The sequence below is a fragment of the Prosopis cineraria genome, unplaced genomic scaffold (assembly GCF_029017545.1).
Source record: "Prosopis cineraria cultivar Desert tree isolate PC_DT_omini unplaced genomic scaffold, ASM2901754v1 PC1222, whole genome shotgun sequence".
Classification (NCBI taxonomy): Eukaryota; Viridiplantae; Streptophyta; class Magnoliopsida; order Fabales; family Fabaceae; genus Prosopis; species Prosopis cineraria.
The window spans coordinates 1-17,566 of NW_026556547.1; the positions used below are offsets into that span (position 1 = coordinate 1).

The following is a 17,566-nucleotide window of genomic DNA, read 5'->3' on the forward strand; positions in this document are numbered from 1 at the left end:
TTTTAATGATAAGTCCCACATCCACTTTTTTTATTATGGGTCCCAACAGCCATAATTTTTTAACAAAATCATTTATAAATTAAATTTAAAAAAATGAAGAAAACAAAGAAAGTATTGTAGACCTATTTTAATTTTGGAGACAAAAGTGTCCTTGTTTATTTTAATTTCGGACAAAAGTGTCCCCGTCGAAACTCATCACCATCGTAGAAGCTCATCACCATTGCAGCCGTGACGCGTTCCTAGCCGTGAAGCTCATCACCATCGCAGTCGATCTCATCACAAGCACTCGTCTAAGTCATCTCCATTAGTCGGACTCCACCATCTGAACCTGAGTAGAAACAGAGATTTTTTTTTTTTTCCACCGCCATGAACCTCAAGAGCTTCTTCACTCCATTGTCAAGCCCGTCGCCGCCACCAGTGTTGCAGTTCCCTCCTTACCACACATAGGCACCACACATGCTGATCGCACTTGGCAACGCCTATTCTGGTCCGTCCGATGAGCAGCATCGGAGTAACTTCATGAATTCCTCAAGTGGTGAAGGTGGAGACGAGGATGAGCCCGGGGTGAGAGATAGGTACAGAAAGAAACTCAGCCAAGAGCAGGAGGAGTCATCCCTAAAGCTCAATCGGCTTCCTTCTCCCTCCATCTCGAGGCGGCTAGGCAAGGGAGAAACTCGACAAAGATTATGGGTTTTAGGGCAATTTTTTTTAACTATAAGGGTATTATAGAAATTTCATAATTAATTGGTAAAAAAAATAAATAAAAGCATTACCCATAGTTATTATCTGTACCAAACCCAATTTTAAAACCTTAATTTTAATCTCAGTACAATTTTAATCTCAATCTCAACTATCAATTCAATCTCAATCTTAATTTCAATCTTAACCTCTCCAAATTCAAGCATGCGCACCAAACATGGCCATAATTCTTTAACATGCTTTACAATATAATTGATGATAATGATTTATAAACTAAATTTTTAATCTGATCACATGCTTTACAATATATATTGATGATGATGATGATTTATAAACTAATTTTTAATCTGATCACAAGTCTCACCCCTGCTATTTTTTCTGTAAGCCTATATTTTATGTTCCAGATGCTATTTTCTCTGAATTAAAAAAAAAAAAAAACATCGACAACATGCGCATATGACACTAGAATTATATGACAATTCTGCTCAAACAGAAAAAGAAATATATGACAGTAAAATGAAGCCTTAATTTTGTAGACCCAAGATAAGGAAGAGAGAGAGAAGGATAGAGAGAAAGGAAACCAGAGTCCAAAACGTCAGAATTTTTTTTTTTTTTTTTTTAAAAACCCACCACAATATAAAGATTCATGTAGTCCACATCACACATCAGTCCATGCGGGCCACAGATATAATAAGCTGGTTTAACAATCACTTGTACTATCTGGCAAAAACAAAATAATAATAATAACCACTTGTACTGTGGAAGGCCCTTTTTTTGGGCTAGAACTTGTACAGTGAAATAACAGTGAAAAACCAGCAATAATTACAAAGGATGGAGATATCTAAATCTACAATCAACTAAAGTTAATATCTGAATCAAAATCCATGAATTCCAAGATCAAGTCCCTAAATCCCATTAAAACCAAAGAATAGTAAATATGCAGAAGAATAAACTGTTAGGGTAAAGAAGATGCAATAAGAAATAATAACGAAACCAGAGGCCTACGCACGCACTGATCAAGTCATCAAGCTAAAGGACTTCAATTTATGGGTATAAGAATCCCAGTCTTTTTCAGAGTGTGATTCATTAGTGACTTGCCTCTCGTACATTTAATTTACAAGTTGCTATGTGCTAAATTTTACAAAAGAATCTCGGGTATCAATGAAACAGGAATGATAATATTGACTTGTTATTGTTGCAAACTGCCAATCTTGAGACGGCTGAAAATTTGAACTCGTATTGGAAGTATCACCTAACTTTGAGGTGCCAAAACATGAACCACGTCGTGGTGCAGCGGTCACACTTTCAACTATACTTCCGTAGAAGTGGCTGCTACAAATTATACTCTCTTTGAACAATCTCTTTCTTATGGGTGACCAAAGAAACTCTTACATGAACCTAATGCACCACATCATCCATATTCTGTCCAATAAAAACATGCCATGTCAAATGTTAGTAAATATAAATTGATTCTGTTATAGATGGTGATAGACAAAAAAATAAAAGCCATTAAAAAGAATGAATATTATATTTTAGTTGATTGAACTAGTACAACATAGCATGTTTTCATTTGATAGAGCATGAATGATGCGATCCACTAGTCTACACGAGAATTTCTCAAGTGACCAACAAACTTTGAGGCTTGACAACCATCAGTCTCACCTTCCCAGAGTTAATGTCCATTTGCAGTTATCACATCCGAACTGTTTTCTGTCCTACTTTGAAACAGTGTCTTCCGGTTACTAATTTCATTCCTGAACAAGTACATATTCATCAGCCAAAAGCAAGGAAGAAGTAGAACAGATATTGCAGATAGAATCAGAGCATTAGATGATCGGTAAAACCTGAGACAGTTCCAAAGCGAGTTATAATGGAGAAGAGCAACAATTGTTCGCTTCTTCTCTCTACCCCGCTGAACCACGGGCAACTGCTGAATACCCTTGGCTTCCATCAAATCCTTGGCCATAGCCAAGCTGGAATCAGGGTAACAGGTTAAAAGTCCACGTTCTTTTCCACGATAGCTAATCCCTCGAGTACAGGCAGAAGAAACAAGACACATGCTTGCCTGCCAATTTTTCAAGTTGGCATGTCATCAGTACATTGATATCAAGACAGGCAACGTTAAAAGACAAGATTCTATAGAGTAGCTTGTGATGTGATTATTCTATCCTAGTAAATATTAGATATCAAGGCATGAAGAATTCCAGTATTCATAAGGCAGCCTACTCAGCATTGCACTTCAGATATATTCGTCAAAAGACTACACACTCTAAAATTTGTTCGTAGCAATTATAGTTTTACTATATGAAGTAAGGTGAATTAGATTGATTCAGTCATAGTTGCAAAAGTTACTCTGAAAAGTTCCTGCAAATACATATGTAAACCTTATCCCTTGTATTTTTTTTTTTTTGTTTGGTAGTGTGTTTGGGGAGTGTTTTCATTCCCCCCAAATCATGTTGCTGTATGATTAAACAGTAGAAGCAACAGATATATTGATTCTGCATTTAATTGTACGGATAAGCAATAGCCACTCCAGACATACGAAAGATTCTATGAATTTTGTAACACAACTGCTTATATAACAAAAAGCAAATAGGTATGGAGTACTTTCTACATACCTCCAGAAGCCCTGAATCACTCTTAGAAGTATCACTAGTTTTCCTGGACAGAAACCTTTTAATGTCACCATATGTCAAAATTCCTTCTAGAAAATCTTCATCATCAACCACCAGGGCACAATTCTGCTGGCCATTATCCATTAACTTGGTTGCTTCTTTCAGTGTCATCGCCGGTGAGACCTTCAGATAGTTTTTTGACATGGCCAGGGAAACCTGATCAATGAGAGTGATGATGATATATTGACGTCATGAAGGTACCAGATTAATAAATGCCAGAAAATAAGATCAAAAGTCGGTAACATGCTGCTGAGTCAAGAACAAAACCTGTGATATTAATAGTTAAGAGGAAAGAGAAAGGTATTCTCAACCTTAAGATTTTCTAGAAGAAGCTCCTCATCAATTGCTTCAAGATCAGCAACATTTCCTACAACAGAGAGTTCTAAACCATCTCCATTGGTTTGTCTCCAGTTCCCTCCATTTTCTTCAGGCGCAAGGGAAGAATATCCTCTTGCTAAGCTTCTTGAATCAGGTGCATCATTATCCTTCACCTGGTTTGTCACTGAAGGAACCCATATTGCCAACCCAACAGCACCCTGAGAGCAGGATTGACAAACACACGAAGAGAAATTCAACATAAAATCAGCGTTCAGAATTTTTTACATCAAACAGAATTGAAAATTCTGTTCAAACCCCAACATAACTCAAAAAAAAAAAAATCATGAAATTTGAAAGCAAGCATGCAACATAGTTGAGATTCAAGCCACAAGTCATTGTTATTTGAAAAACCAGGTGCATTCCACGTACCAAATAACTTTAAATTAAATACAAGAAAATTTAGAGAAATACTGTAAAGCAATACATTACACAGAACAAATGAGTAAAAGACATGTAATACCCATGTCCAACAATGACCCTTTTTTAAATTTAAAAATAAAAAGATGCTGCAATTTTTATTTTTTATTTTTTGGGAGGGGGGGGAGAGGAATACATGCCTTCAGCTTTTAGAAAAAGCAAGACTGCCATGACGCTAAATATTATTGTAGTGAATGAGCTGAGAAACTCTTATATATACATCTAAGGTATGCACGAGAATATATACAGGAGAGAAAACAATCATATCTCCGAGAATCATGGAGATTGATTCAGAGGAGGAGAAATAGGAAATAATCTCGTAAAAAACCTCCTACTCTTAACTACCCAGTATCCCACAAAATAATAACAAATATTTACATTGAATATAATAAATACTAGGTCTAACCACACTCCTCCTCAAGTTGGATCATAGATACTAATCATGTCCAACTTGCTTATACAACCATCAAATGCTGTTCTTTGTAATCCTTTGGTGAGCACATCAGCAGCTTGGAGTCTTGTTGGCAGATAAATGAGACAGACGACTCCTTCTTCAACCTTTTCCCTTATAAAATGTCTGTCAATCTCCACATGTTTGGATCTTTCATACTGAACTGGATTTAGAGCCATACTTATTGCCGCTTTATTATCACAATAAAGCTTCAATGGGGAATCAATTCTGACATGTATCTCATCCATGACTCTTTTTACCCATAGTACCTCTGAGATGCCTTGAGCTAGAGCCCTTAGTTCTGATTCTGCACTACTTCTTGAGACCACTCTTTGCTTCTGACTCTTCCAAGAGACTAAATTTCCCCATACGAAGGAACAGTAACCTGATGTTGACCTCTTATCCTTGTATGTTCCTCCCCAATCTGCATCTGTATATATTTCTATAGATCTTAGGTTTTGTTTCTTAAACAGCAATCCTTTACCAGGTGTGCCCTTTAAGTACCTCAAGATTCTATATGCAGCTTCCATATGTCTCTCTCTAGGGTCGCACATATACTGGCTTGCAACGCTTACTGCGAAAGCTATGTCTGGTCTAGTGTGAGAGAGATAAATTAGTTTACCAACTAATCTTTGGTATTTTTCTTTGTCTACTGGCTCATTCTTTTCTTCTTCTTCTTCTTCTTCCTCCCCACAACCATCTTTCTTGGATTCAACTCCATTTGCCTCACCTTCCTGATTTTCCTTCAGTTTCTCCTTTTTTTTCTTAACAACAATGGGTGTGTCTACAGGTCTGCATCCCAACATGCCAGTTTCGGCAAGTAAATCAATAATATATTTTCTTTGGGACACATAAATCCCTTGCTGTGACCTTGCAACCTCCATACCTAGAAAATACTTCAAGTTGCCTAAGTCTTTCACTTCAAACTCCTTTCCCAGAGCCCTCTTTATTCTATCCACCTCCTCCTTATGATCACCTGTGACAATTATATCATCAACATATACAATGAGGATACATCTTTTTCCATTTTCCCTCTTCACAAACATAGTGTGATCAGCCAACCCCTGCTTATACCCTTCAGCTCTCAAAACTGTTGAGAATCTGTCAAACCAAGCTCGAGGTGATTGCTTTAACCCATACAAAGATTTTTTCAACTTACACACTTGATTGGTTCTCCCTTCCTCAAAACCTGGGGGTAAAGTCATGAAAACTTCTTCTTTTAGGTTACCATTTAAGAAGGCATTCTTTATGTCTAGTTGATGTAGGGGCCAGTCCAAGTTTGCAGCTACAGAAATCAAAATTCTGATAGTGTTAAGCTTGGCCACAGGTGCAAATGTTTCTTTGTAATCCAAGCCATATGTTTGAGTAAACCCCCTTGCCACCAACCTTGCTTTCAATCTGTCTAATTTTCCATCAGCATCATATTTAGGGGTAAATACCCACTTACAGCTCACAATTTTCTTTCCTTTGGAAGATCTACTATCTCCCATGTGTCATTCTTTTCTAAGGCATTTACTTCCTCCATTACAGCCTTCTTCCATTCAGGTACACTCAGTGCTTCATGCACATCATTAGGAATCTTTACCTTGTCAAGATCAGTTATAAATGCACGAAATTGTGAGGATAATGTACGGTAACTCACAAACCTCTGAATAGGATGTTGTGTGCAGGCCCTCGGTTGCTTTCTGAGAGCTATAGGTAGGTCTAACTCATCCACTTCCTCCCTTTCGGTCACTGCTTCTTCCTCGGATTCTTGAGGAAACACAGCACCTTCTACGTTCTCCGCTTCAGGAACCTCTTTCAGTTCAGATTCTGATTGTACGTCAGTCATAATAGTCTCCCTCTTTTTCCATTTCTTCCTTGAGTAGGTTATTGATGTCTTGTCCAGTGCAATACCAGCATCTTTATTATATTTTGAAAGACTTTTCACTTCAGTTTCTGGCCTAAGAACCCGAGAATTTTCTGGTATAGGTAACAAAGGATCTGAGCTCGTGAACAAAGGATCGTGGATTGAGTATTTCTCACTTTCCAAAGGCTGAAGATCACTCCCTCTCTCCCCCTGAATTGAGCCATTTGGATAAAAAGGTTCATTTTCAACAAAGGTAACGTCCCGGCTGATGTAAAGTCGTTTGGTAGTTGGGTCAAAACATTTATACCCCTTTTGTGTGGAAGAGTAACCAAGAAAGAGACATTTGACAGCTTTGGGTTCCAATTTATGGGAATGATGAGAATGAACATAGGTGGTACAACCAAAGATTTTGAGGGGAAGATTAGTGGTGAGGTGAGTGACAGAGTGACATTCTTGTAATTTTTCAAGCGGTGAAATATAAGAGAGAACACGACTTGGCATGCGGTTGATTAAGTATGTAGCTGTGAGAATTGCATCACCCCAAAAGAATTTAGGAACATTGTAGGTAAAGAGTAAAGCACGTGCAACTTCTAACAGGTGTTTGTTTTTCCTTTCCGCAATGCCATTTTGTTGAGGGGTATTCGGACAAGTGCTTTTATGAATAATTCCGTGTTCTGTTAGAAACATATGCATGGTGTTATTGAAGTATTCAGTTCCATTATCAGTATGAAGCACTTGAATTGTGGTGTCAAATTGGTTTTTTATCATTGTATAAAACTCAGAGAACACAGAGGGAACAGAGGATTTATCTTGCAATAAGTAAACCCAACACATCCTAGTATGATCATCAATAAATGTGATGAACCACTTTGTATTAGTTCGATTAGTGACACGAGTAGGACCCCACAAATCACTATGAATGATAGAAAAAGGACGAGTAGATTTGTACTCAATAGGTTTGAAAACGGATCTGTGATGTTTAGCGAGCTCACAATCAGTACAATGAAATGGAGTGTTTTTATTGACTTGAAATTCTGGAAACAGACAACATAAATATTGAAAATTTGGGTGACCTAGTCTCCTATGCCATAACATAAGATCTTTAAAGTCTTTATTTTCATAGGTAGATGCGACATTGCATTGAATTTGAGACCAAAGACTACTCACGGTTGATTCATCAAGATAGTAAAGACCATTATGCACCTTAGCACTCCCAATCATCTTCCTCGATGAGAGATCCTGAAAAATACAATGAGTGGAACAAAAGTGAGCCCAACAATTAGCCTGTTTAGTTAATTTACTAATGGGCAGCAAATTACAGGCCAAATATGGTACATGTAGAACATGTTCTAATTTCATAGCTTCAGAGATAACAACACTGCCTGTTCCTGCTATCGACGAAGATGACCCATTTGCTGTACTTACTGTCTCATTTCCAGCACTAGGGACATAGGTACTAAATAGCTTAGAGTCTGAAGTCATATGATCAGTTGCCCCTGTATCCACAATCCATTTGAAGTTACTAGTAGAGTTAAGTAAGGCACAGTTACCTTTATGAGCCACTGACGCAGTATGATTCGGTTTCTGATTTTTCTCATTCTTCTGAAGCATACTGAGCATCTCGAGTAACTTACCGAGCTGTTCCTTATCAATCTCTGGTGTTGATGAAGTTGAATCTATTTTATCTGGTGGCACATCATGAGAAGCGTGGTATCCTCGTGTTTTTCCTTTTCTTGGCTTCCAATCAGTCGGTTTTCCATGGATATCCTAGCAAGTGTCACGGGTATGCCCAATCTTCTTGCAATGTTCACAAGAAACCTTCCCTTTCTGATTCTTCTGGTTTGCGTCACTGCTCTTGCTTACAAGAGCAGCAGAATCTAGAGTAGGTACTAGAGTAGGGGTAGTGCCAGGAAGCATGACCTTGCGTCTCGAGGCTTCACGACGTACCTCAGAAAAAACTTCCCTGGTTGATGGGAGTGGTGCACGACTCAAGACTCGTCCTCGTACATCATCCAGGGACTGATTTAATCCAGCAAGAAACTGAAATACACGCTCATTTTCAACTTTCTCCTTATACCGAATTGCATCACTACTGCTAGACCATTCCACATCTGTCATTAAGTCTAGTTCCTGCCATATAGCATTCAGTTCTAACCAGAAGGCAGTGACATCACGTTCTCCTTGTTGCAGTGTCCATGCCTTCGTTTTGAGCTCATATATCCGAGCTAAGTCCTTCCCATCAGAGTATGAATCTCGTATTGCCTTCCAGATTTCATGGGCTGAGGGGAGAAACATAAAGCTTTGTTGAATTTCTGGAATCATGGCATTTATTAACCATGATGATACCAGTGAATTTTCGGTGTGCCATTGCTGGAACTCTTGCGTCTTGGGGTCTTCTGGGATCTTCGATGAGCCATCAAGATAGCCCATTTTTCCTCGGCCTCCGATCGTGAGTTTCATAGCTTGTGCCCTCATACGGTAGTTTGTACCGTTTAGTTTCACTGATATAACGTGTACCGATGATCCTTCGTGGCTGGTAGTCGACCCGAAGGGACCACCTGCCCTGCTCGGATCAGTCTTCGAGGACCCATCACTGTTCGAAATGGGAGAACTGTGAACTGGGTTCGACTCGTGCTCGGTACTTTCTGTCTCAGAGTTCTCGGCGTCGGACAGCACTGGGAAGTCACGGTGCTCTGATACCATGTAGTGAATGAGCCGAGAAACTCTTATATATACATCTAAGGTATGCACGAGAATATATACCGGAGAGAAAACAATCATATCTCCGAGAATCATGGAGATTGATTCAGAGGAGGAGAAATAGGAAATAATCTCGTAAAAAACCTCCTACTCTTACTACCCAGTATCCCACAAAATAATAACAAATATTTACATTGAATAGAATAAATACTAGGTCTAACCACAATTATGCACTATGCACAACTGTCTGTTGGAAATTAAGAACACACCAAATGATCTCCTTTAAGAAAACAAAATAAGTTTTGCACTTGACTCATTTCATTAACCATATACAGAGGTATACACATTTCTATTGCAATGGTAAGGAATAGTAAAAAAACAAAAAAATGTTTACCATGAGAGGAAGTAATATTCTATAATCTTTTGTCAGCTCAAAAAGAAGTAGAACTGAAGTCAATGGTACTGAGCAAACTGATGCTAGTGTAGCAGCCATTCCAACCTGCAGTGGAAGCTAATTATTCCTTGCATGAACTTACAATAATAAAAATATATCTAAACAAAATCAGACTTGAAATGAGCAATGCACAAGGGTCACCATACCAGTGCATATGCCTGGGGTTGGGCAACAGCAGCATTTCCAGGAATGGCTGAATTGATAAGCTCTGCAGCAGAGCCTCCAAAAACAGCACCAACAGCAGCACCAATCATTAAACTTGGCGCATAAAGACCACCCACAAGCCCAGACCCCTTGCAAAGAGCTGTGGCAATAACCTTGGCAGCGGCTAATTGAGTCAGCAGCCATATTCCAGGAGCTGAAGCACTTTTCCCAGTATGTAAAATTTCTTCTACATTTGTAAATCCCCAGTACAGTATTCCAGGGTATTTAAGAGCTATAGCCCCAGCTCCTAGACCACCTAAAGCAGGGCAAACCACAGTAGGAAGGCCAAATTTCTCCTTAAGGACCTCAAAGAATTTGTCAAACCAAACAACCAATCGAGTAAAGGCCACACTTACAACACCACATAGCATGCCCAATATCAGGTATAAAGGTAGTTCTGCATGGTTGCATCATAATAAAATGTTAGGCAATTCATTTTGGTAACAATGCCCCCACAATACTAAGAATTGGAAGTTTTAGATACTAGATTGATTCTCCTGCTTCTTCTGCAGGTTATATCAATGCAGATAATGGCATTCTTTAGAAGTTTTAGAAATGGAACTGGTGAGTTAGACAGTAACTAGATAGTTCGGTAAGGCAAAGAAATCCATCGATCTTTTAGTAATCTTGTATGTCACAAGAGAGGGATAATATTTCTGAACAATATCAAGTCACTTGTATATTGTCTCGTCATAACTATTGGCTTGAAGTCAAGAAATTTTTGGCAGAAAGGATAATAAACAAACTATAAAGCACTCAAACGTCATTGACCAAAATGGTACTTCAAACTTGAAATTAAGATTGTTACAAACTATAACAACCCCAAAACTTCAAGGACACATTCAGGAGAGAAGTTATTTAGCAAGGTCAAGAATATTACCATATTTCTTCTAATTTTAATATCTTTCCATGAAGTAACTGAGTGGCCAGAAGATGAAATTACATTCTAGGAATATTAAATTTGAGGTTTACTAAGAAATATAAAATTCCTCAGAAGTTGAATATCTCAAGCTATCATGACAGGTTAGAGAATATTAAAATTTCAGAGTTACTGGCCACATCTTACTGTGAACAATATCAATATCAAATCATTTTAAGGAAAAGGAAACCAATTAGAAAAGTATTTTTCCATTATAACTTTGAGTTTCATTTTCATGCTGGTAATAAAAATTTCATTTATAGCATATGGCAAAGGTAAAGAAAAACACCTGCAGCAGATTTCAAATCATAAGCAGGCACTGTAAAAGCCGACTGGGTTCCAAGTAAAACATTTGAAACAGTCGATGAGATGACAGAAGCCAGTATAATCATGGCAGTTGTAAATGGGGAGAATTCTCTGCACGGAGAGGTCTTAACACTGTTTCAATAGCAAAGAAACAACCAGCAACTGCCGCATTGAAGCCTGGATACAGGAAAATAAATAAATTAATAAATAAATACATAAAGAGCTAACTTATCCGACATTTATAAGAGAAAGCAAACTATGGATACAATTCAATGAATTCATCCACAAACATTTATGAGAAAAAAAGGGGTTTAACTGTTTCCCAGTATAGACTTTTACATAACCTGCCAACCCCATGCTACCAATCTTCAAATTTGAAAATTTCAAATTTTAGACGGTTCACCTTTTTTTCTTCACTATCTCTAGCATTAATTATATCATTAATTTCTTATTTAATTTCCAATACTTATTTGAATATATTTTTTAATCTGGACTTGTTAATTCATTTATAATAGTGTACAGGATAAAATCAAACATAATAAGAATTATTTTAAAGCCATACATTTATGTAACAATGAGAAAAATTGAGAAAGATATCGTATGGCTAAGGAAGAAACTAAAAGAGTTGTGAGTGAAGCTCATTCTAAAGCTTTTGAAGAATTTTATAAGAGTTTTGACACAAAGGAATGAGAACGAAACATTTATAAGATGCTAAGAGTAGGGAAACAAAATCAAGAGATCTAAAACAGGTAAGGTGTATAAAGGATGAAGAAGGAAGAATTTTAGTAACAAATGATGAAATTAAAAACAGATGGAGGACTTACTTTTCCAAACTTTTCAATGATGGAGAAGGTTCGTCTAGTAACTTGGAGGATTTAGTAACTTGTGAATGAGAACAAAATTTTTCATTCGATCATATAATACATAATAAGGAGGTAAAGGAAGCTCTTAAAAAAATGGCAAATGGTAGAGCCAACGGACCTGATGGCATATCTATTGAAGCGTGAAAATGTTTAGATAAAGAAAGGGTGAGATGGTTAACTAAGTTATTTAATGTGATTTTACGGTCTAAGAAAATGCTTGACCACTGGAGGAGAAGTATATTAATTCCTATTTATAAAAATAAAGGAGATATTCATAATTGTACTAATTATAGAGGGATTAAACTCATGAGCCACACAATGAAATTGTGGGAGAAAATAATTGAACATAGGTTGAGATTGGAGACAAGTATTTCTGAGAATCAGTTTGATTTTATGTCAGGTAGATCGACTACAGAGGCGATTTATCTGCTAAGAAGATTAATGGAAAAGTATCGTTATAAAGATAAAGATTTACACATGGTTTTTATCGATTTGGAAAAAGCTTATGATCGCATACCAAGAAAAGTACTTTGGAAAGCCTTGAAAAAGAAGGGAGTATGGATTGCTTATATTAAAGTTATACAAGATATGTATGAGGGGGTAAAAATTAGTATAAAAACGTCTATTGGTCAAACAAAGGACTTTCCTATAAAGATTGAATTACATCAGGGATTATTTTTGAATCCTTATCTGTTTCACTTGCTTCTAAATGTTTTGACGGAACATATTCAAGGAAAAATTCTCAAATGTATGCTCTTCACAGATGATATAGTTCTTATAGTAGAGATAAAAAAAGATATTAATTGTAAATTTAAATTATGGAGGAGGATATTGGAGTCGAAAGGTTTCTATTTGAGTAGGAATAAGATAAAATATTTATATTGTAAATTTGGAAAGAGACTAGTCGACAGTAATTTAAAAATAAAATTAGGAAATCAAATTATACGTCAAGTGAAAAAGTTTAGATATTCAGGAGCCATTATTCAAAATGATGGCGAAATCAATGGGGATATTTCACATAAGATTCAAGTTGGGTGGTTTAATTAGAGAAAAACTAAAAGAATTATTTGCAACCGTACGGTGCCTAATAAACTTAAAAGAAATTTTTATCGTACTGCTATCAGACCGGTTATGTTATATAGTAGTGAATGTTGGGCTCTAACGGTACAGCAAGAGTATAAAATTGGAGTAGCAGAGATGAGAATGTTACGATGAATGTGCAAACAACACGTAAAGATAAAATTCGAAATAAGCGTATAGCAAAAAAGTAAGGGTAGCACCTATTGAAGAAAAAATGATAAAAAATCGTTTGAGATAATTTGGGCATGTAAAAAGATCATGAGGCACCAGTGAGAAAAGTGGAACATATAACTTTGAACCCTGTTAAGAGGGGTAGAGGAATACCGAAGAGAACACTCTTGAAAGTTATTGAACGCGATCTCTTAATTAATAATACTTCTAAAAACTTGGTAAAAGATAGAGCACAATGAGCTTGTAATTCATATAGCCGACCCCACTTAGTAGGATAAAAGCTTGTTGTTGTTGTTGTTGTTTTCGTCATCAATTCATTTATTTCTTATTCGCTATCAAATTCTAATGGGGAAGGGGGGGAGAGAGGAGAGAGAAACAGCAAGAAAGGAGAGAGAACCAGACAAAGAGAGGGAGAAGAGAAGAAACTCGAGGGAAAGGATACTCAAATATCAATCCTATTCAATTTATAATTAGATGCATACAAAATAAGACTTGAGGCTTATTTATAGAGCCTTATGTTACGTCCTACATTTGAGAGATTTGAAGAGAGTCTTGGCTATATAAGTGGGTGTACTACACTCCTCACCGGGTTAACCTTTTGGGAAGAGAATAATGGCCCCATGATAAAGTGATATCAAAGCCAAAACCCAAGTTTGCCCAATCAATCGGCCCTTTGAAAGGCCATCCATGACAGGGGTATCACGAATTGGCCAGAAGAGCTATTACATTCTATATTGGAGGAACTTGGGCAGGATTTTGGCTATATAAATGGGTGCGCCGCACACCCCACCAGCTCAACCTTTTGAGTAGAGTCCAAACCTAAAAATTGAGAAACATTAAAAGCAATTTTTAATTTTTTTTAATTTATTAGAAAAGATTATTGAAATAAAGGAAAGATATCAAATATTTTCCAAATCTTGAATTTTCTTCAAATCTACCATTAATTGCCAAATTTTCAAATATTCTTCGTCTTTCTTTTCTCGATTCCATCAAATTCTTTCTTCTTTTTCTTTTTTATTGCTTTGCAGTATTGTTTCTTTAAAATGGTAAAAGAGGCAATTTCTTCCAAAACCTGCTGTAGGTTTCTTCCCAATAAACATCCTTAAATTTGTCTTTCTCAAATGTGGTAAGAAATTTAAGTGAAACCACATTTGCCAACAATAAGTATATGTTTCTCCGTCTATATGCATCCTTTTCCTATTCATCATAAACATGTGGACAACCACACCCCCTTTTGCTCAAAATAAAATAAAATAAAATACAAGGGGGATCTCTCAACAATGTATAGTTCCTGTATGAAAATTAATAAAACATATCATGTCGAATGGAAGATGGAAATCAAGTCAAAATTTCTACATTAAATATTTTGGTTAGAAAACCTAAAGATAGGACAGAATTGTACACAATCATTGATGTGCCTGATCATTATTTTCACTCAAAGGCTTATTATAGGTTACACTCACAATTCATTGAGGGCTTATCTGGTAAATAAATTTCATGGACTGACCTAAGTTATAATCACATTATTACAATTTTTTAATTTTTCTTATTTGTTGTATACTGCTTCCTCTTGCACCGGCTACTAAATGTATTGGTCTTTTCCTAGATTAGATATATGCAAATGAGTTTGCAAAATCATCTGTGGTAAGAACATATGGAAGCTTGATTTTGGATGATAAGTCTTTGGGAACACACGACATATCTTATTCACTATGCCTTTTCACAGATGAAGTCAAAGCCCATGTCAATATAGAAGAGGCTTTTCTTTTATCTGGAAATTATAGTTTAACATCATATAAATACATAGTTATATTTATGTTTGCATATTATGGTTAATTGACTTTTTATTTCATTTCATCTTTAACCAATACACACACAACACACAAGCACATCACACAGCTCACTATCTAGTTTTGCATTGTCAAAACGAGTTCTAGATGGGGATAAGAATTTAAAAATAAAAAACCAGAAATAAATTATCACTAGCAAATTAGCGTACTATAGTCCACATTTTACATCTGGTGCACTAGAAAGGTGACAAGGATCTGAGATATGTTTTAAGACCTATAGATTGGAGATGCACCTCTCAGCTTCTTTTCCTATCCCTATTATCTTTCTTCAATGGGAAAATTGCTTCCTCATTTAAGTTTTGACACTGGTCAGGTACTCCCTCATATTCCAAAAATGTTAGCGACCAGTGGATTTAGAGTTTTACTCAATGAAAAGAAAAAAGGGGGGAGGGGAGAAGAGGAAAGAAAGAAAGAACAGGCTAAACCAGCCAGTCTGCTTGGAAAAGTATTGAGCTGGTCCTTTGACCAGTCCACGTAAACCCCAGAAACTGGAAGGCGAAAAATTAGCAAACCAGTCCAGAACTTATAAAATCGTCAAGACCAATCAAAAATTGGGGAACCATATTTCCTTTCTTTCACTAGTAACTGAAATGATGTTTTGGTTCGTTCCTTAGATCACAACTATATCAATTTGTTCATTTTCTTAACATAAATATGTAAACGCATACTTGCTGAATCACCCATAAATAGTTTGAGTGAGGATTAAACGACCAGTGAATGAAATCGACAACAATAACACTGTTTGGCAAATTAGATGCGACAAGAAAACCTGGTTACCTGAAGAAATCCCAGCTGCTGCTCCTGCTGCAACGAGGGCTATCATTCTTTCTCTGTTATTTTCCATCATTAAGGAGAATCCATTAGCACATGACTTTCCTATGTCTACACTAGGGCCTTCAGGACCCAAAGAACCACCAGTACCTAAAGTAATTGCAGCCTGAATAGCCTTTATTGTAGGAAAAAACCCAGCAAGCAAATCAAAACCCGGTCTTTGAGAAGAACTGGACTGCTTGATTTGATCCAGAATTTCGAGTAAACCGTGCATCAAGCCAACAATGACTCCGCCGGTGACAGGAATCAAAAGAATTCGATGCCAAGTATCAGCCAATCTCTGCAATCGAAGCCAAGCAGCACCCTCAGTTGGAGTACCAGCCCAGGCCCATTCATGAATGAGATGCACTCCTTTGTTGAAAACGGCGACGCAGAGACCTGTAGCGAGACCAAGAAGACAGCCAATGAGAAGTAATGCCCATTCAGGAGGGGCACTGTCGCCAAGAGCATCATCAGAATCGACATGAAGATCCAATACATGATGATGATGATGATGCGAGTGAGAGTGAGACTCATCTCTTCTTTCTCTATTTTCCCTCTGATCTCGCTTGAAGCTGTGCCTGCGACCAGAGAATTCCCTATCCAATTTCTGCAGAAAACCCTTGAATGGTGATCCCCCTCCCCCTCGATCTGGAGCTTCCACGTCGCCCTTTCTGTCTTCTGCAGCGTTACCGTTGAATGTCGATTCCCCCAGCAGGCGATTCTGCTCACTGTCCTCTCCTCCCAACATTGGAGATCTTTGAAATCCCCAAACAGAGATATGTAAAATCTCTGTTTTATTGTAAATAAAATCTAAATCCGGGATCTTTCATCACGATGCGATTGAAGCGTGTCTTCATGACTCGAATAGATCTCACAAGACTTCCATTTTTTTAACTTCTACAATGGAAATCAAGCCACAAGTTTCATTCACCTTCACGTCCTTCCCAATCACTTTCCTACGAACAGAGAAGTCCACAAAGCCTTCCTTCGCTTTCTCTTTCGTGCGGTTTTCTTTTTTTTTTTTTGAAGTATTTGTTTTTATTAATTGTGTATTGTTTTTTAATGGGATGATGGTTTATTACTACTGGAGCCGGCGCCAGGTGAAAGAAACTGAATTGACACGCATTTCTTTTTTTTTTTTTTGTATATAATAATATATAGAAAATGTTATGTATATATTTTTTTTTGACCAAAAGGTTATGTATGTATTTAAAAAAAATGATAGAAAAATATCCTAAAATATGCCAATAGCAATTAGGTTTCTTAAAATATAACAATTATTTTCAACTCGTTTAGAATTTTACTAATATTAATATCATTTGCGAAATAATCATAATGTCCCTAATTTAAAATAAAAAAGAGACGGGCAGTAATTACTTTAGTTTAAGTAATAATCACTTTTTTTCTCGCAATAACTAAAATAGAAAAGCAAAAGACAAGTTTATTGAACCCTAGTTTTGAATATTATAAAAATTAAAGAAATTATTATTTTACAGATAAGTGTTTTTGGCAAATTTAAGGAAATAAGGTTTATACATTTAAATTCTTTGATTTTCCTTAACTTCAATTATTTTCCTTTTTAAAAATAATTATTTGAATTTGAATTATTTCTAGTTCATGAATTGATTCATCTTGAATTTAATAAGAATTAAATATTCTGCCAGATTGATTCTTGGACATATTGGTATATGTCATTCCTACTAATATGTTGATGTCCTACCCAAATGTTTAAGAACT

The 17,566-nt window shown here is 36.6% G+C and overlaps 1 protein-coding gene across 1 annotated transcript; it reads right to left on the reverse strand.

Annotated features, from left to right (window-relative positions):
* Positions 1–1,715: 1,715 nt before the first annotated feature.
* LOC129299590 (chloride channel protein CLC-f-like) lies at positions 1,716–16,849 on the reverse strand. The gene is given in 10 exon segments (XM_054938070.1): positions 1,716–2,121; positions 2,362–2,453; positions 2,544–2,764; positions 3,318–3,530; positions 3,686–3,910; positions 9,564–9,668; positions 9,770–10,224; positions 11,036–11,155; positions 11,158–11,229; positions 15,794–16,849. Coding segments are annotated over 9 exon segments (2,277 nt in total). The 5' UTR covers positions 16,578–16,849; the 3' UTR covers positions 1,716–2,121; positions 2,362–2,371.
* Positions 16,850–17,566: the final 717 nt, after the last annotated feature.